The sequence below is a fragment of the Oncorhynchus tshawytscha genome, linkage group LG11, assembly GCF_018296145.1.
Source record: "Oncorhynchus tshawytscha isolate Ot180627B linkage group LG11, Otsh_v2.0, whole genome shotgun sequence".
Taxonomy (NCBI): Eukaryota; Metazoa; Chordata; class Actinopteri; order Salmoniformes; family Salmonidae; genus Oncorhynchus; species Oncorhynchus tshawytscha.
In genome coordinates, this window is record NC_056439.1 from 25,652,983 (window position 1) to 25,676,501 (window position 23,519).

The following is a 23,519-nucleotide window of genomic DNA, read 5'->3' on the forward strand; positions in this document are numbered from 1 at the left end:
GTGCATGTGTGCGTGTGTGCGTGCGTGCATGCATATATGTGTATATGTGTGTTTGTGTGTGAGTGTGTGTGTGTGACCGCAATATCCACCACGACATAACCCTCCTGGGTGTAGCAGGGGAGAGTAATTTATACAAAGGCCTTTATGTCAGCCTAATAAATTAATTAAAGTTTTTACGATAAGCACATTTTAATGAGTCACAAAAATGATAATGGTCGATAGTGGCACACAGTCTCTCACTCTAGTATTTAAATGCCAGTCTTGTTTATGCCTGCTCATCACTGTGACTCACTCATCCACACACACCAAACAATTGCACCGTGTGCCCTTCATGGATAAGGCTACACCTAGCTTCTCTAGTGTCAGCAGGAAGTACCATATGGTTACATCTTTAAAGGCCCATTGCAGTCAATAATTGGATTTTTACTGTGTTTTATATATATACAGTACCAGCATGTGTTATTTCATAGTTTTGATGTCTTCATGATTATTCTACAATGTAGAACATAGTAAAAATAAAGACAAACCCTTGAATGAGTAATTGTGTCCAAACTTTTGACTGGTACTGTATTTATACAGTTGAAGTCGGAAGTCTACAAACACTTAGGTTGGAGTCATTAAAACTCGTTTTTCAACAACTCCACAAATGTCTTGTTTACAAACTATAGTTTTGGCAAGTCAGTTAGGACATCTACTGTGTGCATGACAGAAGTAATTTTTTTCCAACAATTGTTCACAGACAAATTATTTCACTTATTATTCATTGGAATTGAGTCAGAAGTTTAAATACTCTAAGTTGACTGTGCCTTTAAACAGCCTGGAAAATTCCAGAAAATGTCATGGTTTTAGAAGCTTCTGATAGGCTAATTGACATCATTTGAGTCAATTGGAGGTGTACCTGTGGATGTATTTCAAGGCCTACATTCAAACTCAGTGCCTCTTTGCTTGACATCATGGGAAATTCAAAAGAAATCAGCCAAGACCTCCACAAGTTTGGTTCATCCTTGGGAGCAATTTCCAAATGCCTGAAGGTACCACGTTCATCTGTACAAACAATAGTACGCTAGTATAAACACCATGGGACCTCTCAGGAAGGAGAAATGTTCTGTCTCCTAGAGATGAACATACTTTGGTGCGAAAAGTGCAAATCAATCCCAGAACATCAGCAAAGGACCTTGTGAAGATGCTGGAGGAAACATGTACAAAGTATCTATATCCACAGTAAAACGAGTCCGATATCAACATAACCTGAAAGGCCGCTCAGCAAGGAAGAAGCCACTGCTCCAAAACTGCCATAAAAACAGCCAGACTATGGTTTGCAACTGTACATGGGGACAAAGATCATGCTTTTTGGAGAAATGTCCTCTGGTCTGATGAAACAAAAACAAAACTGTTTAGCCATAATGACCATCGTTATGTTTGGAGGAAAAGGGGGAGGCTTGCAAGCCGAAGAACATCATCCCAACCGTGAAGCACGGGGGTGGCAGCATAATGTTGTGAGAGTGCTTTGATGCAGGAGGGACTGGTGCACTTCACAAAATAGTTGGCATCATGAGGATGGAAAATTACGTGGATATATTGAAGCAACATCTAAAGACATCAGTCAGGAATTTAAAGCTTGGTCACAAATGGGTCTTCCAAATGGATAATGACCCCAAGCATACTTCTAAAGTTGTGGCAAAATGGCTTAAGGACAACAAAGTCAAGGTATTGGAGAGTGACCATCACAAAGCAAAGCCCTGATCTCAATCCCATAGACAATTTGTGGGCCGAACTGAAAAAGCATGTGCGAGCAAGGAGGCCTACAAACCTGAGTCTGTTACACCAGCTCTGTCAGGAGGAATGGGCCAAAATTCACCCAACTTATTGTGAGAAGCTTGTGGAAGGCTACCCGAAACATTTGACCCAAGTTCAACAATTTAAAGGCAATGCTACCAAATACTAATTGAGTGTATGTAAACTTCTGACCCGCTGGGAATGTGATCAAATAAATAACATCTGAAATAATTCATTCTCTCTACTATTTCACTTTCTTAAAATAAAGTTGTGATCCTAACTGACCTAAGACAGGGATTTTTTACTCTGATTAAATGTTAGGAATTGTGAAAAACTGAGTTGAAATGTATTTGGCTAAGGTGTATGTAAACTTCTATCTTCAACTGTATACACTGAGTGTACAAACATTATGAACACCTGACTTAGCTTTCACCTGGATTCACCTGGTCAGTCTATCAACCCTTATTGATGCCACTTGTTAAATCCACTTCAAATCAGTGTAGATGAAGGGGAGGAGACAGGCTAAAGAAGGGTTTTTAAGCCTTTAGACAATTGAAACATGGCTGCAACTCAATATTAGGATGCTGTTCTTAATGTTTTGTACCACCAGTGTATATTTCCACACTATCAGGTTGGAATAACACTGTGAAATTGTGATAATGCCTTTTTAGTGTAAGAGCTGTTTGAAAAGACTGTCTGAAACTTCAGCCAGTTTACCCTTACCCACTCAGAACATTCCCAGACAGTCCTATCAAATTTGTTGTTTGCGAAATTGCTCTTTCGCCAAAAAGCTATTTTTGTTTCTTTTTGACTGTTACTCAGACATGATTTGATATTGAGATAAAAACAGCTGCATTGGACCTTTAATAACCTAAGTTTAAGATATACTTTTTTGCATATATATTCAACCCTTAATAAATAAATAGCACATATGGCATAAAACATCAGAGGTGTGTTATAAAATGTTGATTAAAATAAAACATTTGATTACCAACGAATAAGCTCACTCCACAGCTAGCGTTAAATGTTGAAGATGGAGCCATCCAATTGGTACCTTTTGTTTGACTCAACCCGTTAGAATGTTGTCAAGGAGGGCGGTCACGTGTGTTAGCAAAACAAAGGTCCGAGTTCGAGCCAGGTATGAGCCGAATCGTGTGGAAGTGGTACTGGCTAAGAAAGCAACATGACGTCTGTAACACATACAAGGTACTAAATTAAAACGCTCTGTAAAAATAAACATGAGAACAATATTTGCCAAATTGTTCACTTTAAAAATAATAATAATAATAATTCTATGTAAATCTGAATATTCATTATGAAGGAGATATGGTCCACTTCCTGTTGGGGCCATAAAGGACATGTTATGACCAGTAATCAAACTCCATACTACTTTGTCCCACCATGTTGGCTATGGTATGTATGTATGTATGTTGGCTATAGTCTCCCATGCATACACCATGCAATCATCTCAACATTACATTACAGTACGTAAACCCATAGGATGTATTTTGACATATAGCTTAAGGTTCCAAGCATGTGAAATTGAGTCTGAGGTCCTATTAAATATAAACAGTAATGCTTTTAATAGGGCTGGACGGCCGGGATGGCGAGTGGAGTGGCTGCTCCATCCTTCAGATCGCATATGCTTGACTGCATATCAACACTCACCACGTGGACAGTATTTGCAGTCTAATCTCTGCTTTAGGGCCATCACAATCCTCTCTTCTCCTCTGTCAGAGCAGGGGAGATGTTCCTGAGCCTGTGGATTATACAGTATGGGCATGATATAAATGCCCCACTTGTCTGTCGCCTGGATTGGTCAGGAGAATTCTTTGAGAATGCCATATCCCTCTGATGGTATTCAAATCAAATCAAACTTTATTTGTCACACGCGCCGAATACAACAACTGTAGACCTTACCGTGAAATACTTACTTACAAGCCCTTAACCAACAGTGCAGTTCAATATATTTCACACAATAAAATAACAATAAAGAGGATATATACTACTAACATTGTCAGTTTTTTAACAGACATTGTTGTAAAAATGTGTTGCAGCAAGAGTTTTAACTTCCCAGCCTCATCATGGGGCCAAGGGCAGCCATCATTGTGAAAATATTTAACATTCAGACGATCTAGAGCTTGTCCCCCCTGGGATCTATTTCTTGTTACTTAAAGCCTTCATTAAAACTTTCTTTGAGGTTGACTGAACTTGAGTGACTCTGTTTGGTCTCATAAATATTCCTGTGTGTGTGTGTGTGTGTGGGTGTGTGTGTGTGTGTGTGTGTGTGTGTGTGTGCGTGCGCTTGTGTGGTGGCAGGCCAGGCCGGTTGGCCTGTCAGAAGGCAGCTGGCCCAGGAAAATTACACCCCAGCTCTAAGCCTGCATGGAATGGCCAGCAGGAGCCAGGAGGACAGTGTAATGGGGTATGGCAAACACTGCGCTGGGGACTTTGCAGCAGTAGGGGGGGGGGTTGGCCGCTGATCCACTGATCCATGTTTGCTGTGATCTCATAAAAGATGGCTGTATTATTCTCTGCACATCTGTGGGGATGGGTGCTTGGCTTTTAGTTTTTTTCTTTTGGACAGAAGCAAACGCTTCCCACCAGGTAATTCCTCCATCTCCAATCCCACAACCCCCCCCACTCCCTAGAAGCAGAATACATCCACAAAAACAGAACATACACCCTCCCTCCATGTTCAGTTCAGATGTGAACTTCTGAGGGAGGCCTAATTATGTGATTTAACTTTTTGACAAGCTGAGTTCATGCGGAGTGTAGCAGACATTTCCGTGACAGATTAAAGGACACTTACTGAGGAATACAAAGGGTATGGGCATCCAGCACCCAAGGATAGAAAACGTCCAACTCTCTGAACTGACTCTGTGTGTGTGTGTACATGTGCATGTGCGTGTGTGTGTGTGTGTGTGTGTGTGTGTTTGTGTGTGTGTGTGTGTGTGTGTGCATGCATGCATGTGTTCATGCTTGTGATGTTAATCACTTGATTTTACACTTTTAATGTCTGAGCACACAATCACAGCTTTCCATTTATCTATTGTAGATAATACATAGTATTAGGAATTTAGCAACGGCTGCTTCATTCCACAATATTTTTGGAGCATATTTAGGGAAGTCAAACATCTTAGTACTTTGTCAAACTATCTAGTTTTATATAATCTCTATGACATTTAAAGGGGGGAAAAAGTCATATCAACCTCATTTCACCCCATTACTCTACACAGTAGGCCTATGGGATGAGAAAGTAGATCACGTAGTGGCTCAACTCAACTGGGGCTAGTTGTAGGGATGCTACACAATCCTAAATAATTTAGGAACCCTGATCCAACTCTGTAGGATCACACTTAATTTCATTATCATCCGTCTAAACTGGAACAGACTTTAGCAGCAGCAGGGGGATTATTCAGTGACATCATAACCGTGTCACTTTACACCCTCAGAGGCAGCCTCGGTCCTGTTTCATACCGTGACGGTGATGGATGGAGGGAGGGAGGGAGCATGTTCATGTCTACATTACCAAGGATCCTCCTCCCCTCCTCCAACTCCAAAAACAGCAGGGGCTATAACTTTCCTTTATCTATTTTTTAAATTTTTAAAAAAATACATTGGGTCTGAAATACACACATCTATCAGAATGTTATTTATAAATATAAACACTTTTTTTTAAACGGTTACCCAGCTAAAATGTTCATCATCAAATGTATATTTTAGCCATGGCTGGTGGCTCACATTACCAAAATACATCACAAATACACATTACAAAGTTTATATTCTATTTAGAGGGCAAATTAAACCACCATATTCTAATGATCTAGTCCAGTCAAAACCATACATAACAAAGGACAGTTTCTCTAGTATTTTTTAGCACTTATTTCGTTAAAGGCGGTATGTTTAAGGCAGTGTGTTAAATAAGTGAAGTACCTTGCTAACAATGTGCATGAGTGGGGGACTCAGTTAAAGCAGCTAGAGATAGTAAAACTCAAGTGTGGTGGTATATATAGGCTTTAGTCTCTCCTTTGGCGCAGTGCACTGTTCAGAGCAGATTAAAGTCAGGCTGAGGGTTGTAGACAGTAAACTGCTCAGCCTCCACTCCCTGGGCCGATGGAAGGAAAGGAAAGGAGAGACGAAGGAGAGGAGAGCAGAGCAGAGCTCGTTAAAAGAGAAAGACATAATGGGCCTCGCTTGCAGGAAGTTCTGTTTCATGTTCCTTCACAAAGCACAAGTCCCCCAGCACCTTTTGATGTTCATCTACATCACTTGAATACTTCGCTCATCTGAAGATACCACTCATCTCATGTACTAAGGTCTTGCATTAACCTGACCACTCCTCTGAAAATTGGTACAAATCATGCTAACATCTTTCCAAGTCATCAGAATCAATTTAGTTTATTAATACTAACGTTACTCTCAGTTGGTGTGTGAAGTAAATACCTATTATCAGGGATCAAGGTAAGACCCAGATGCAGACTGTCGAAGTAACACTGTTTATGTAGCAACAGGGGCAGGCAAAGACAGGTCAAGGCAGGCAGGGGTCGAAAATCCAGGGTAAGGCAAAGGTACAGGACGGCAGGCGGACTCAGGGTCCGAGACAGTCAGGGTCCAGTAATCCAGAGGTGGAACAAAGGTACAGGACGGCAGGCGGACTCAGGGTCCGAGACAGTCAGGGTTCAGTAATCCAGAGGTGGAACAAAGGTACAGGACGGCAGGCGGACTCAGGGTCCGAGACAGTCAGGGTTCAGTAGTCCAGAGGTGGAACACAAGCTACAGGATGGCAGGCGGACTCAGGGTCAGAGACAGTCAGGGTTCAGTAGTCCAGAGGTGGAACAAAGGTACAGGATGGCAGGCGGACTCAGGGTCAGAGACAGGCAGGGTTCAGTAATCCAGAGGAGGAACAAAGGTACAGGACGGCAGACAGGCTCAGGGTCAGGCAGAGAGGTCAGACAGGCGAGTACAGGGTCAGGAGGGGCAAAGGTCAAACCCGGGAGGACTAGTAAAGAGAGACTGCGAAACAATAGGAGCTGACAAGAAAAATGCTGGTAAGCTTGAACGAACAAGACGAACTGGCAACAAACAGACAGAGAACACAGGTATAAATACACAGGGGATAATTGGGATGATGGGCGACACCTGGAGGGGGGTGGAGACAAGCACAAGGACAGGTGAAACAGATCAGGTCTATGCTATGCCTGTTAAATAGATAATGTTAACTTTTTTCATTTTGATCCAATGCATTATCAGCTTTCATGTAGTTAATCATCAAGTCAAGAGCAAATGCTCTTCAACATGTAAAAGAAAAATATAAAACTTCAAAGCAGAAATTAATCTCGAGAGGTGATCTATTTGAGGAGCCATGGAAAAGGTCCTGCAGGAACAAATTAGAGTTAAAATAATGTAAGGACATAAAGCCACTATGAGACTTCAAAGTAAAAGCTATAAACAGTAATCACTCGTTTTTCAGACAGAGTTTGTGGGAGACACTAGACATGATTACAAACAGGTACAAGAATGGCCTATGCCGGGTGAGTGTTCAAGTCTGTGTGTGTGTTCTAAATGAAAGCCAATAGAAATGAAAATGCCAGTCTATAGCCCAGCTGTTTGGTCTAAAGGATGAGTCTCCAAAGTGTTCCAGTATTCACTAACTGCTTGGTGGTGAACATTTGTTCTCCATTTTGCAGAGATACCAGTTCAATTATTTAGTCATGGGCTCATCATGGTTTTACAAAAGATGATGTGGGTGCACTGAATAGGGTTTGCTCACTGACTCACACATGTTCTTTGAAACCCTGCCCTCCTATCGAAAACTGGGACAAAGATGAAGAGAAAACTATGAATATTATATCTCATTCTCTGCTTGTGAGAGGAAGGATTTGGTATTGGTCATGTAGGTCGGTATATTCGCAGATGGAACTGAGAGGGAGTCGAATGACATATAGTTCTACAAGCTAATTCCCAGCAGGCCAAACTGTTTGAAATTATGTCATTACAACCTGGTTAGAATATAGTTGTAATGATGTCATTTTAACCAACTTTCCCCACTGGGTTATGGGAGAAAGATAATTAAAAATCCTTATCAAAAAGTAACTAATTTGGGGGATCATCCAAAAATTAAACCACCTTGTTATCGAAATAAATAATGAGTAATATTACTATCAACATAGTTAATGGTGGTAGAGTATTACCAACTCCTTCAGAAGATGTATTCCTATTTATACACAATCTCAGCTTTATGTGGATGTGAAATTATCATATCATTTCTTTGGAGATTCTGCATCTCTCCTTGGTCAGCCAGGCGTATTGTTTTTGCAGGAAAACCAAAGGAGATGCAGATGTTGTAGTTAGTTACATTATATAATGACCCTGAAGCACCCTTCTCATTATTCAACCTCTTTCTTTACTCAGATTGGTCTCACCTGTATGCAAGTGAAGAATCTAAATGACTTTCAAGTGTTTTACTTTGAGCTAAACACACCGTAGGCTTATTGAAAACACTTACTCTGTGTTTTCTCTGTACGTATGAAAAAGATATTCCTGGCCACTGCGCCCAAATTCACACAAAGTCATTTATATAACTTAAGAGGTTAGTAAGAGAGCATGTCTCATTGAGCATGTTCTATTAAAAACACACACCATACTTGACTGTGAAGAACAAGTGCACCCAGCTTAAAGAAAGAGCAGGGTGGAAAAGGAGATGAGAATAGAAGAGAAGTGCAGAAGTATAAAACGTAATGGATTAGACGTGATGTCTTGGATGTGTTCACTGATGACCAACATGGAAAGGTCTGCTTTACAGTTAATACAGCACACTTGATGCCACTGGGCCTGAAGTAATGTCCTTGTCACTCCTATTATTTCCCTCTGTGCCACTGACGTATCTTTAATGGTCTCGTCTAACGTTCGTTCGTCACCCTGACCAATATTTTCACAGACTGCACGGCCACGGTGCGATTATGTTTTATTGTTAAAGGAAACACGAGGAAAAAAAAGCAATTTCATGCACCAGAAGACTTGATGTATAAACAAAATGGATCTCGATATCCTCATGAAAGTCATAAAGCCTTCATAAGATGCTCTGCTCAACTTAATTCTTCAGGGGCAATATATAGGAAATGTATAGACGGCTACGGAGCGCTGGCCTTTGTTAAATGCAGGGATTCTGAAAGCCAGCACTTTCAAAACATTAATGGGAAAATACAACTTTCAAATGGCAAGTCACACAAAAAGTGCTCTTGTATCATATTGCAAATGTCATCACCTTGTGTGAGCCTTGATAAGTTTAATTGATATTACATACACTACCCTAGGGAATTAAATTCCTTGCCTCATTTGCACCTGCCCTCATAACCTTCTCTTTTTGGTAAATAATCTACTGAAACTATGTACCAAATTCATTATTACCCTTTTTTGCATATACTTCGCTAAGTATGTGTGGTGCACTTTCTGTGGAGGGAAAATCTCTATTTTTAGTGCTGTTCTGGCCCATTGCTCACATGCAACTATTTACCATTTTCCATTTGATGAACAGAAGATCATGAAAACAGGGCCCAAGGAATTTACATATGGATGGTTACATAGTGCAGTAGCTGTAAATATAGCTGGTCAATGTGATATACTATATATATGCAACACACATGCGTTGCCAAAGGGTTGTGGAGCTGTGGTGTATGAGCTACTTGTATATGATTAATGCCTCGCAGCACAGTCTAACATCCCCTTCAGTTTGAATCAGCCCCATGTGGTTCGACATGTGTCAACTGCAGCAGTGTTGACAGATCAGACTGCTAGGCCTACATTATTGAGCACTCCAAATCTACATAAGATTAATCATTAAGAAAATAGGCATTTTTGGTCAAAATGGCGTGAGTTCTCGTTCAATCAAATACATGAATAACCATGGGAAGATAGAACCCTCCTCGAATGAGAGTTATATTTTACCCACCAACGACACCATAGTCCAATGAATGATCCAATCTGCTTTCTCTGATTGCAGAAGTGACTGCTCCTGAATTAACATGCGACACGAAGGGTTGAGTAAAATGTGGTGGGATTAAAAAATATAAAAAAATAAGTGTTTATAAGGTTCCCCATTAGCTTTTGTGGAAGCAGCAGCTACTCTTCCTTGGGTCCACCCAAAAAACACAACACATGACAAGTAACAAAACACTGATACACTGACAGACAAGGACCATCACACAGATTTGAAGTACAACGGTATACAGAAAAATACAACAACAAAAGAAAACAAACAATACACCACCCAACACATTTCTGTGTTAGAGTGTGCCTGTGTGTGCGTGTGTTTGTGTGTGTCCCCTCACAGTCATCTCTGTTCCGTTTTTTGAAGGTTCCGTGTGATCACGGCTCTGTTTAATACTGTGCTTTGCCGTTTTGGAGTTGAGGACTGTGAAGAGACCCCTGGTGGCATGTCCTGTGGGGTATGGAGTGTATACCCGGTTGCATGGGCACATTGGCGCATTAACAAACCAGATAATTATCATACCGGCAAGGTTGTGCTATTAGAGCCATTTGAACTAGTGCAATAATTAAAGAAGCCTAATTATATAGTAATCACATCACAGTGAATATGTATTGTGCCCACTCACCTCTTCTGACTGTGAGAGCACTCACACACAATGGTGCCCCTTACATGTGACCACTGATTACAGGATGATGTCCACTTTCAGATATGTCCTATGATTAGCATTAGCCCCATACATGAGATAACAAACCAGACCACAGAGCAATGTTTCATTCTCATATCTATAAATGATAATTACATGTTTTGTATTTTATCCATGGTCATTTATCCATTCACAAAGCCCTTTTCTGTGGTTACATTGACATGAATTTGATTTACATAATTCTGAGTGTTCAGTCAAAGGACAATACCAGCTTGATGGTTGCTAGTCTAATGTGTGTTGTCAGGTCAGCTTAATTTTTACATCTATAAATGAGCATTACATGTTTTGTATTTTGTTCATGAACATATTTTTGTCCAGGAATACAATGCCATTTCAATGCCCTTTTCTGTACCTACTTTTACAGCAAAATACTAGCTTAATCAAATAAAAATGTATTTGTCCATGCGCCGAAATGCTGACTTACAAGCCCTTAACCAACAATGAAGTTTTAAGAAAAATACCTAAAAAATTAAGAAATAAAAGTAAGAAATAATTAAAGAGCAGCAGTAAAATAACAACAGTGAGGCTATATACAGGGGGTACCGGTACAGAGTCAATGCAAATAGCCTGTGGTACCCATTTGATTAGATGTTCAGGAGTCTTATGGCTTGGGGGTAGAAGCTGTTTAGAAGCCTATTGGACCTAGACTTGGCGCTCCAGTACCGCTTGCATTGAGGTAGCAGAGAGAACAGTCTTTGACATGGTTGGCTGTAGTCCTAGACAATTTTTAGGGCCTTCCTCTGACACCGCCTGGTATAGAGGTCCTGGATGGAAGGAAGCTTGGCCCCAGTGATGTACTGGGCCGTACGCACTACCCTCTGTAGTGCCTTGCGGTCAGAGGCCGAGCAGTTGCCATACCAGGCAGTGATGCAACCCATCAGGATGCTCTCGATGGTGCAGCTGTAGAACCTTTTGAGGATCTAAGGACCCATTCCAAATCTTTTCAGTCTCCTGAGAGGAATAGGTTTTGTCATACCCTCTTCACGACGGTCTTGGTATGCTTGGACCATGTTAGTTTGTTGGGGATGTGGACGCCAAAGAACTTGAAGATCTCAACCTGCTCCACCACAGCCCCATCGATGAGAATGAGTGCAATCTCGGTCCTCCTTTTCCTGTAGTCCACAATCATCTCCTTTGTCTTGATCACGTTGAGGGATAGGTTAGTGTCCTTGCACCACATGGTCATGTCTCTGAACTCTTCCCTATAGGCTGTCTCGTCGATGTCAATGATCAGGCCTACCACTGTTGTGTCATCAACAAACTTAATGATGGTGTTTGAATTCGTGCCTGGCCGTGCAGTCAGGAGTGAACAGGAAGTACAGGAGGGGACTGAGCACGCACCCCTGAGGAGCAGCGTGGCAAATGTGTTGTTACCTACCCTTACCACCTGGGGGAGACCCGTGAGGAAGTGTGCAACCAGAGTGAAAAAAACAAATTATTCCATTTCTATTCATCACATGAAGTTGTTCAGTTTATGGCTCAGTTGTTGAATCTTGTTATTTTCATCCAAATATTTACAGAAGTTTAAGTTTGCTGAAAATAAACACAGGACGTTTATTTTTTATTTTTTAAATTTGAGCCCCTTTTCTCCCCAATTTTGTGGTATCCAATTGTTAATAGTTACTATCTCGTCTCATCGCTACAACTCCCGTACGGGCTCGGGAGAGACGAAGGTCGAAAGCCATGCGTCCTCCGAAACACAACCCGAAACACAAGAAGCCGCACTGCTTCTTAACACAGCGCGCATCCAACCCGGAAGCCAGCCGCACCAATGTGTCGGAGGAAACACTGTGTACCTGGCGACCTGGTTAGCGTGCACTGCGCCCGGCACAGGAGACACTAGTGCGCAGTGAGACAAGGATATCCCCACCGGCCAAACCCTTTGCCTGGGCGCAAACCCTTTGCCTGGGCGCAAACCCAGCCTGGGCGCGAACCCAGAGTCTCTGGTGGAACAGCTAGCACTGCGATGCAGTGCCCTAAACCACTGCGCCACCCGGGAGCTACAATGTGGGCACAATCAGAATCAGATTCTTCAGTGGTACTGTGAGAACTTGCTGCAGACAAAGGACTTATGTTAGCTCCAGGTTTAAACTTGGCTTCTGTGAGGAGGGAGGCATCAGACTGGGATTTTGAAAGTAGAGAGCAGCCTTTGGGCCCCAGTCTGTTTGAGAACACATGTCAGACTACACGTCAGTAAGAGTTCCACAGGCATGTCTACTCTCATTTAGTCTCTTCCTGACAGACGGCTGAGGAACATCATGCCAAAGAATGATCGCATGTCACATGGGATGGTTGATGTTGAGAGAATCTGTCCATATCCTTCACTCTCACTCTCCCTTTCTCACACATGCATATAACCCCCCCCCCACACACACACACACACACACTCACACACAAACTTAACTAACGTGTTACAGTACAGTGAACAATATCACCTCAATATCATCTGATTATATTTGGGTGAAATAGCACCGTTCATGGACCACACTTTATAGCTTTAGCACTGGAGTGTAAGAATGACAAAGAGGTGAGTGATGGTGCATTTACTCAGACAAACCTGTGCTTTATGATCACTATACACACACTTAACCTGCAACACAACAAACATTTTTAGCCAAGCTAAGAGTAAGTTATTTTCAATTTCCTCAAGACTCTTTCCAACTGCATTGGTCAGCTGCGGCATCAGAGTCATTAATTAACACATTGGATGTGTCCCAAATGACACCCTATTCCATTAATAGAGCACTACTTTTGAACAGAGCCCTGTGGGCACTCTACGGAATAGGGTGTCTTTAGGGCCGGCACCATTGAGTCAGGGAGTAACTGGTGGAGGGAAACTCACTGACCATTCGACCATGCTACTGGACTGGTATGTATTGATCTCAGCAGGTAATAAGAAGAGCCAATTGGAAATAACGATTCCTTCTGTACAGATGAGCAGATATTGCTGGGAGAAATAATCTGTGAGATTGGATTATTTTTTGAAACACAGACTGGAGGATCTATAACGATAGGGCCATTAGTGACATCTTCTATTACTCATTATCTTGGACTATCATCTGTTTATCTGTTCCTCGGGGCTCAAGGGCCAGAAAACATTCTGAAGTCAGTCTTCTAGTCTGCCGAGGTGTAATGAGGTCTCACACACACACACACACACACACACACACACACACACACACACACACACACACACACACACACACACACACACACACACACACACTGTGTTATTATGAGCTCCCTGACGGGCTCTCTCTCCGGCATTACTGTTGAGCCACCGGAGCATCCCTCATAACAGGGCTACTACATGAGAGCTGAGATGAACAAAAATAAATCCCCTTAGTAAACATCCGTTATTAATTGACTTCAAGCTTCCACATGACTGTTGCTGTAGTGTAAGGTCATCTCTTAAAATATTTGAGCATACACATTTCTGTGTGTGCAACAAGTTCTCACAGTACCACTGAAGAATCTGACATTTGTCTATAAATGTCAAATTTCAAAGTTAAATTAAGTTTAGGCTTTTCATTCTGAATTAAGGGTTAATACAAGTCTAAACTGTGAATGGGGTGGGGGTCTCAACACACACACACTCACCCACACACACTGTGGCATTATGATCTCTTTGAGGGGCTCTCTCCTCTGTTACTGTTGATCCACGGGACATCGGCGGATGTGGTGGATCGAGACACATCCAAAGCAAAAAACAGATAGCGTAAACTGATGGATTTGGATGGGGATTCTTTTATGTTACTTAGATTAACGAACTGGTGCATCAGTTGACTCTAGGGGGTTATGGTTTGGGTTAAAACAAAGCAACTGCACTGTTAAGTTTAGGCATTCATTCTAGCACTAGAATTGAACACACAACCCTCGGTGCCAGAGCTCGCTGCTTGATGGTAATAGTGCTCACCGTTGCCCGTAGGGGCCGGTTTTGAAGTAATCTTCCGATGTCCTGCTTACCTGAACAGACGTCAGATTTTGCAGTGGATCTTGAGCGACCTGGCTGGAGTGTCTGTGTTCTGTACGTGGTGTCCATATGCAGCATTCTCACTGTTCTGTATTCACACTGCTTCCAAGTTGTGCGGATTTGGCAAAGCCACAGCTCCCTGTGTGTGGTGTGTGTGTGTGTCTGAGAGTGTGGACCATTAACATTACAGAGTGAGAGGGAGAAAACAACGGGCAAAGACCAAACAAGACCCCTCACTGGTTCAGCAAGGATTGGACAATATCAAGTACCCCTAGGCTCGCTTTTTACTGCATCAAGCACAGTAATGTTGACTGGCTGGCATTGCATCAGGAGATGTCAATTATGACATGTTTTTGTGCTTCCAACAAAAAAAGAATGTGAAGTTCAAATAAAAACCTTGGGGTTGTTCGGTTTCCAAATATCATGGGCCATTGCCTTTACAGGGCTAGCTGAAGATCTTTTGTGTTCAAGTAAGTGATGGGGAAAAAAGCATCTTAGGAAGGAGTTATTCCTTTGTTGACTGCTGTCAAACTCAATTTGACAAAAGAACAGCACTAAGAGAGCATTAAGAGCCTAGCAACTAAATGTACTGGCGCTGACACTCGGCGTTTTCTGTCCTCAAAATACATCCTTGAATTGTTTTCTGGTACCATAACTACCTCCGTGATAAGGTCTGGTTAGACCTAGAACACAATGAATGACAATTAAATGAGGAATGGGCCTGCTGATGTACAGATAAACTACATAATACTCTACTTATCTACTTATATTGTCAATAAAACAAGTGCAGGGATACGGCTGCAAATGTATGTTAAAATGCATAGATCATCTGTAGCGTTAACAACCAAATCCCTTTAGTAATTCAATATGTACTACAATATGATACTGCAGTTGAAATAGTTTTTTGAAATAGTTTCTCAAGAGATGAAAGGGCTCCCTGCTCTAGAAGGCATGCGACAGGAAATTAAAACATTGTCATACCACAGCTATAAAGAGACAACACATCGACGAGGCCGAAGTGGAGCGGGTCGAGAGCTTCAAGTTCCTCGGTGTCCAAATTACTACCCACTGGGCACAAACGTCAATTCAACATCTATTCCACTTTGGTTCAATGTAATTTCAATGATAGGACGTGGAAACACCATTGATTCAACCAGTTTGTGCCCAGTAGGTAAGGACTTAAAATGGTCCACACACACATACAGTTGGGACCCCCTCAGGAGGTTGAAAAGATTTGGCATGGGCCCTCAAATCCTTAAAAAGTTCTATAGCTACACCATTGAGAACATTTTGACTGGCTGCATCAGCACTTGGTATGGTAACTGCACCGCCCTAGATCGCATGGAGCAACAGGGGGTGGTGTGGCCGAGCTCCCTGCCATCCAGGACCTTTATATCAGGCGGTGTGGAAGGAACAGACGGAAAATTGTTAAAGACTCCAGCCACACAAGCCATAGTTTTCTCTGCTTACGCATGGCAAGCGGTACCGGAGCACCAAGTCTGACACCAAAAAGCTCCTGAACAACTTCTATTCCCAAGTCATAAGACTGCTAAATAGCTAACAAAATGGCTACACAAACTATCTGCATTGACCCTTTTATTTTATTTACATTTTTGCACTGACTCTATGCACACTCACAGGACTATACACACTCACTCATACACACTGACACTCCAACACAGACACTCACACACTTATTTTGCTCACACACCCATAACACGCACATACTTTCATACTGACTCTACTCACACACAGTCATCATATACACTGCTGCTACTCTGTTTATCATATGTCCTGATGCCTAGTCAACTTACCCCTACCAATCCAGTATCCCTGCACATCGTAAATGGTACTGGCACTGACCCTGTATACTGTAGCTTACTTACTTTCTTGTGTTCTTCCATCAATTTATAATGTGTTTTTGTTCTACTTAACTTATTTTATATTATAAACTGGGTGGTTTGAGTCCTGAAAGCTGATTGGCTGAAAGCCGTGGTATAGCAAACCACATACCACGTGTATGACCAAAAACATTATTTTACTGTTTTAATTACATTGGTAACCAGTTTATAATAGCGATAAGGCACCTCAGGGTTGTGTGGTATATGGCCATTATACCACAGCTAATGGCTGTATCCAGGCACTGTACATTGCGTAGTGCATAAGAACAGCCCTAAGCCGTGGTATATTGGCCATATACTGTACCACACCCCCTCCTGCCTTGCTTAAGTATAATATTTTTACTACTGATATTGATTACTGCATTGTTGGGAAAGAGCATGCAATAAAGACATTTCACTGTACTTGTGTACTCAACAATAAAACTTGAAACCAACAAAAAGCACTCTGCTCGGTACTGTAGACCATCTAAGGTAAAGGGTGTACTGGAGCTACTGTATGTGCTGTACTGTTACAGCAGTCAGTTGGATAGGAGGAATGTTGTTTTTAAATCGTATCTCCTTAATTGGAGGATGATATTTGGCTCGGTCTCTGTAAAATGTAAAAAAGCTGCAGAATGCTTGCTCTCAGCTCTAATTGTGGTGTGTCGTATGAGAGCCTGTGTGTGTCTGTGTGTGTGTGTGTGTGTGAAGAGCCTCATCAGTGAGAGGTTTAATACAGCTTTTCTCAATGACCTTCTCCAGATATGGAGTCTGACCTTTTACTCTTCTAATTTTATTAAACGGTTATTATTACTTCCTTTATCAGCTCAATCACAACTCTCCATTCTGTAAAACAACTTCAACAATCTCTCATCTTCTCGCTCTCTGCCTTTCTTTGTCTCGCTCTCCCCTCATTTCATCTCACTCATCTCCCAATCTTTCTCCCTCAAATCGGTCTTTCCCTCTCCCCTCATTTCATCTCACTCATCTCCCAATCTTTCCCTCTCCCCTCTCTGCCTTTGGATTTCTCTCTCCATATTTTCCCTTTCCCATGTCAAATTAAAATAATAATGAAATGCATAGTGACACCATGGAGATCTAAGATGTTTGTCTTTCTCTCAAGCGGCATAGGCTTTTATTATGATAATGCAATTTTATTCATAAAAGCAATTCTGCTGCAATCATTTTACAGGTGTGAAGAAACATATGTGTTGATTGAAATAACAGAAATGGGTAGAAGAGGCGATATTATTCATTTACCTTTACCCGTTTCTTGCAGAGCACAGCAGAATCAGAACATGTGTGATGAGAATAACTTAAAAACATGCATTATGGGTTACTCAAATGCAACGGGGTTGTCCCATTTTCACAGTTAATTTATCGGAAAATAAATATATATATATAAAAATAAAAAATCTATATGATTTCCTGTATAATGTACCATCTACTGCCCTCAAACTCAACTCTGGACATCGAAGCCAATTACACTGCATTTTTTCATTGTTCCCATCTAATCAGGGACTGATTTAGACCTGGGACACCAGGTGGGTGCAATTAATTATCAGGTAGAACAGAAAACTCCGTACCTGGTAGGGTAAGAGTTGAATAGCCCTGATCTACCGTATATTATGCACTGTATAGGGAGTAGGATGCCATTTGAGACACATCCTAGGTGTACTATAGGACTGGATTTAGTCCTGTATGACCAGGCGAGGTTGTGTGACTGGCATCTCACTGATCCACCTGTTTGAAGAGACAGTGAGAGAGAGACACAGAGAGAGAAATACATTGTTTACTGGAGAAACTGACCTATTCATCACACCAAATTATCCACCAATGAAACGCTTCAGTTTGTATTTCTCCTGAGGGATCTCCCTATTCTCCCAACCTAGCCCTATGAATCTCATATCCCGTACAGAATTTCATCAAATTGGGGTTTTATGGATATAAAATGCAGGACATAAGATTACTGTGTATGAATTATTAAAGGATATACCAGTAGGGAGAAGTCCACAGATAAACACTTTATAATATGGTAATCTATTATAGATAACATAATCTAAAGACTACGGTCATCAGGTGGGACCCTGTGTTGTATCAACCATAATGCATTGCTAGAGCTGTTCCAAGCCATCATCCTGCTGGAAACAATACAGCAATGTTTGGTCGTCCAAGTGAGTTTGAAATAGAGTCAGGGATAGGGTCGCAAAATTCCAGGAACTTTCAATCAATTCCCTGGTTTTCCAGAAATCCTGGTAGGAGGATTCTGGATTTCCTGCTTATTCCTTCCCAATTCCAGGAATCCTCCAACTGGGATTTTGGGAAAACCATGGAATTTATTGAACGTTCCCGGAATATCATATCAGCAACATGTTATCTATGATGTCCACCATGAACAGAATATAACCCTGTAGCTAGTAGGCTACATCTGAAGGGTTTAAACACAATATATACACACTTTTCACATTTGTGTTTTTTCATCAGAAATGATTGTTATGGGTACCTTCATTTGGGTGTAAAATATGACTATTCTCAGATTTTTCATTCATAGGTTTTTGGTTGAATATCCATTGTTTCGCTGGAATGGATTGTTCGTATCCTGTATATGTGTCTCTGATATGTGGTTGTCTCACCGAGCTATCTTAAGATGAATGCACCAACTGTAAGGCGCTCTGGATAAGAGCATCTGCTACATGACTAAAATGCAAATGTACATGTTTTACATACAGCTCTCATATTACTGTATTGAATTATTAAATATTGATGTCACAAATGTATCATTTGAACAGTTCTTTCTTAAAAACAAAACAAATATGCTTTAAGTGAGAATAGGCATTGGTCTAAAGCCGAAAAAGAAATTCACATGAGCACCACAATGCCAATTCCACCAATACTCTAACAAGGTTTTCCAGCACACAGCTTTGACCTACTACAGTAGCTATGTTGGTATTGTACTGCAAACTATGTGTAGGCAGGTTGCTTAGGGTTCAAACCTTCTCAAATAGACTAATTCATACTCTTAGAAGGTGCTTCCACAATAATGTGATTGGTACCGCATACAAGATAAAGTTTTGGATTCTTCACACACCACAGTAAGACATTACACTATCTTTACATGCTTTTTTTAATTAAATGAAAGCAAGCTTTGATTTTATACTTACAGGACTGTAAGTTGGTGCATGCCTGTATTTCCTTAAACCTTTATTTTAGCAAAACATGTAATTGAAACAAATATATCATAATAAGAAACATTTTTAGTCAGTAGGTGCCAAACATAACAAAACGGTGGTGGTGTGTTGGACACAGTAGATCAGATAGATGCATTCCTGATTTCTGTAATTGTTAGCTCACCTGTGTAATAATGACATAGGCTCAGAACCACTTGCCTTTCAAACATGGCCCTGTTTTATCAATTGCTTTGAGGATCAACGGACAGTTCATTACCTCTGTCAAAAGAATGTGAGGCTTAAAGTTGTTTGTACTTGTATTTATTTTTGCAATAAAGATGGTGATGCAAAAACAATACACATTTACAATAGGCCTATATCTAAAAATACATAAAGCCAAATGATACTGTAGACATACAGTGCACTCGGAGAGTATTCAGACCTCTGGACTTTTTCCACATTTTGTTACGTTACAGCCTTATTCTATAATCGTTAAAAAAAATACAAATTCCAGGCAGAAGCCACTCCTCAGTAAAAGGCACATGACAGCCTGCTTAAAGTTTTCCAAAAGGCACCTAAAGACGATCAGACCATGAGAAACAAGATTCTCTAGTCTGATGAAACCCAGATTGAACTGTTTGGCCTAAATGCCAAGAGTTATGTCTGGAGGAAACCTGGCACCATCCCTACGGTGAAGTTTGGTGGTGGCAACATGCTGTGGGCGTGTTTTTCAGCAGCAGGGACTGGGAGAATAGTTATGATCAAGGGAAAGATGAATGGAGCAAGTAGAGAGATCCTTGATGAAAACATGCTCTAGAGCACTCAGGGCATCAGACTGGGGTGAAGGTTCACCTTCCAACAAGACAATGACCCTAAGCACACAGCCAAGACAACGCAGGAGTGGCTTCGGGCTAAGTCTCTGAATGTCCTTGAGTGGCCCAGCTAGAGCCTGGACTTGAACCCGATCGAACATCTCTGGAGAAAGAAAAAAATAGCTGTGCAGCGATTCTCCCCATCCAATCTGACAGAGCTGGAGAGGATCTGCAGAGAAGAGTGTGGTGTGCCAAGCTGGTAGCGTCATACCCAAGAAGACTTGAGGCTGTAATCACTGCCCAAGGTGCATCTACGAAGTACTGAGTAAAGGGTCTGAATACGTATGTAGATGTCATATTTATTTTTATACATTTGCAAAACATTTGGGGTAAAAAGTTTTTGCTTTGTCATTATGGGGTATTGTGTGTAGATTGATGAGGGGAAAAAACAATTTCATTCAATTTTGTCTAACAACATTTTTAAAAAGTCGAGGTGTCTGAATATTTATAGAATGCACAGAATAGCGTTTTGAAATGACACCATAAAATGATATATTTTAAACAAATACAGCTCTGTCATTGAACAACCCCATGTCATGATTAGATTGTGTTTCTTCACTCTCTTTCATAAGATCTTTAAATTAAACAAAAGCTAATTTACCAACATTTCTGAAAATGCACATTTTTGTTTTGGAAATAAACTAATTTCATAAGGGATGTTTGAGTTGAAAAACAGCATGTAGCATCATTGATGACTTGATAATATAACATACGTATAAGATGAAATGTAACAGTCATATTCTCATTCTAAGCATGTTTATTTTTAGCAAACAATGGGTGTAGTAAAACCACTAGACGGTATCACAGTGTGTATTACACTTGACCATTACACACCTACTCATACAAAAGACAATCACCTGGATGAAATCAAATTTAGAAAAGTGTTGGCTAATAAACTATTTGCTTGTTGTCGGAGCCAAGGTTGGCGAGGGTGACTGAATTGATAACTACTTGCTGCTGTCAGATGTGTATACACCGGTGACTGCTTGCATTCATTCTTTGCTTGCGGGCTCATTTCTGTGACAGGCCCCAACGATGTGCCTTCATTTCAGTCTTAATGAGAGAGTGTACATGCGGAACAGAAAAGCTTTAGGGTGCCGCAGCCACAACTAATCCAAACAGCCTTCTCTCTGTTGGCGTTCCTTCACTGTAATAACACGAGCGCAGCTGAGGCCAAATTAAACCTGTAATTTTGGGAAATAAAAAATATATAATTGTGTCGGATGTGTCGGCACGCTACAATGCTCTCCGAGTCTGATCCCTGCAGAGAGTCTAGTTGGTGCTGATGAAGGAATGTCCAGTGGGATTATGCAATATACCCATCCTTGTCATTGAGAGTGAGACAATTGGAAGTGTCATGTTTATCATCACCGGTCCAATTACCAGCTTGGTTTGGAGTTCTTGGTTATACCTTTGACTTTGAAACATCCTGGATTTTTTTTGCAGGTGCATTACAACACTGTTGTTTTTACAATGTACTGTATCTGGCCTACACACAATACACCATAATGTCAAAGTGGAATGATGTTTTCAGAACATTTTTATGTTTTATTAAAAATGTAAATCTGAAATGTCTTGAAAGTATTCAACCCCTTTGTTATGACAAGCATAAATAAATTCAGGAGTAAACATTTGCTTAACAAGTCACAAAATAAGTTGCATGCAATCACTCCGTGTGCAACAATAGTGTTTAACAGGATTTTTGAATGACTCATCTCTGTACCCCACATAAAAGTATCTGTAAAGGTCCCTCAGTCAAGCAGTGAATTTCAAACACAGATTCAACCAAAGACCAGGGAGGTTTTCCAATGCCTCGCAAAGAATGGCACCTATTGGTAGATGAGTAAAAAAAGCAAACATTGAATATCCCTTTGAGTACTGCATGGTGAAGTTATTAATTACACTTTGGATGGTGTATCAATACACCCAGTCACTATAAAGATGTAGGCATCCTTCCTAACTCAGTTACCAGAGAGGAAGAAAACCGCTCAAGGATTTTCCATGAGGCCAATGCTGACTTTAAAACAGAGTTTAATGGCTGTGATGGGAGAAAAGTGAGGATGGATCAACAACGTTGTAGTTACTCCACAATACTAACCTAAATGGCAGAGTAAAAAGAAGGAAGCCTGTACATAATGCAAATATTCCAAAACATGCATCCTGTTTGCAATAAGGAACTAAAGTAAAATTGCAAAAAAATGTGGCAAAGAAATCAACGTTATGTCCTGAATACAAAGAGTTATGTTTAGGGCAAATCCAACACAACACATCACTGAGTACCACTCTTCATATTTCCAAGCATGGTGGTGGCTACAGCATGTTATGGATATGCTTGTCATGGACAAGGACTAGGAAGTTTTTGGGGGGGATAAAAAGAAACAGAATAGAGCTAAGCACAGGCAAAATCCTAGAGGAAAACCTGGTTCAGTCTGCTTTCCAACAGACACTGGGAGATGAATTCACCTTTCAGCAGGACAAGAACTTAAAACACAAGGCCAAAAATACACTGTAGTTGCTTACCAAGACGACATTGAATGTTTCTGAGTGGCCTAGCTACAGTTTTGACTTAAATTGGCTTGAAGATCTATGGCAAGACTTAAAACTGGCTGTCCAGCAATGATTAACAACCAATTTGACACAGCTTGAATAAGAATTGTTTATGCAATCCATGTTTGCAAAGCTCTTAGAGACTTACCCAGAAAGACTCATAGCTGTAATCGCTGCCAAAAGGTGATTCTAACATGTATTGACTCAGGGGCGGGAATACTTATGTTAATGAAATAAATTTTAAAAGTATCTTTTGAAAAACATTTCAAGTGACTTTTTAGAAAAGGATACAGACAAATATTAACTTGCAAATGTACAAGTCTAAGGGGGACCTTTGCAGAGGTGCACTTACTCTTGTACAGTCCAATCAGCCATAGGGCCATGCCATTAATACTATACTGAATACCAGTGTGACTGTTCATGTGGATATATTCAATTGAAGAATCATTTTGTACACTTTTTCTGCTACAATTTAATGTTCACGAATAAAAATCTAAAGTTCAATGGGTTTCCATCGCATTTGGAACTCTACCGTTTTGTCACAAAAACAGTTGCATTAAATAGAAAATGTGCCTACTCTGGTCTTGGCACGTGTACTCTAGTCAATGGCT

General features: G+C 40.9%; 1 protein-coding gene across 1 annotated transcript in view; it reads right to left on the bottom strand.

Annotated features, from left to right (window-relative positions):
- Nucleotides 1-17,426: 17,426 nt before the first annotated feature.
- zgc:174356 (uncharacterized protein LOC100137120 homolog) overlaps nt 17,427-23,519 on the bottom strand; it is a 42,305-nt gene continuing 36,212 nt past the window's right edge. The window contains exon 8 of the mRNA XM_042329964.1: nt 17,427-18,065. Coding sequence (XP_042185898.1) covers nt 18,014-18,065 — 52 coding nt within the window. The 3' untranslated portion in view covers nt 17,427-18,013. The remainder of the gene's footprint in view (nt 18,066-23,519) is intronic.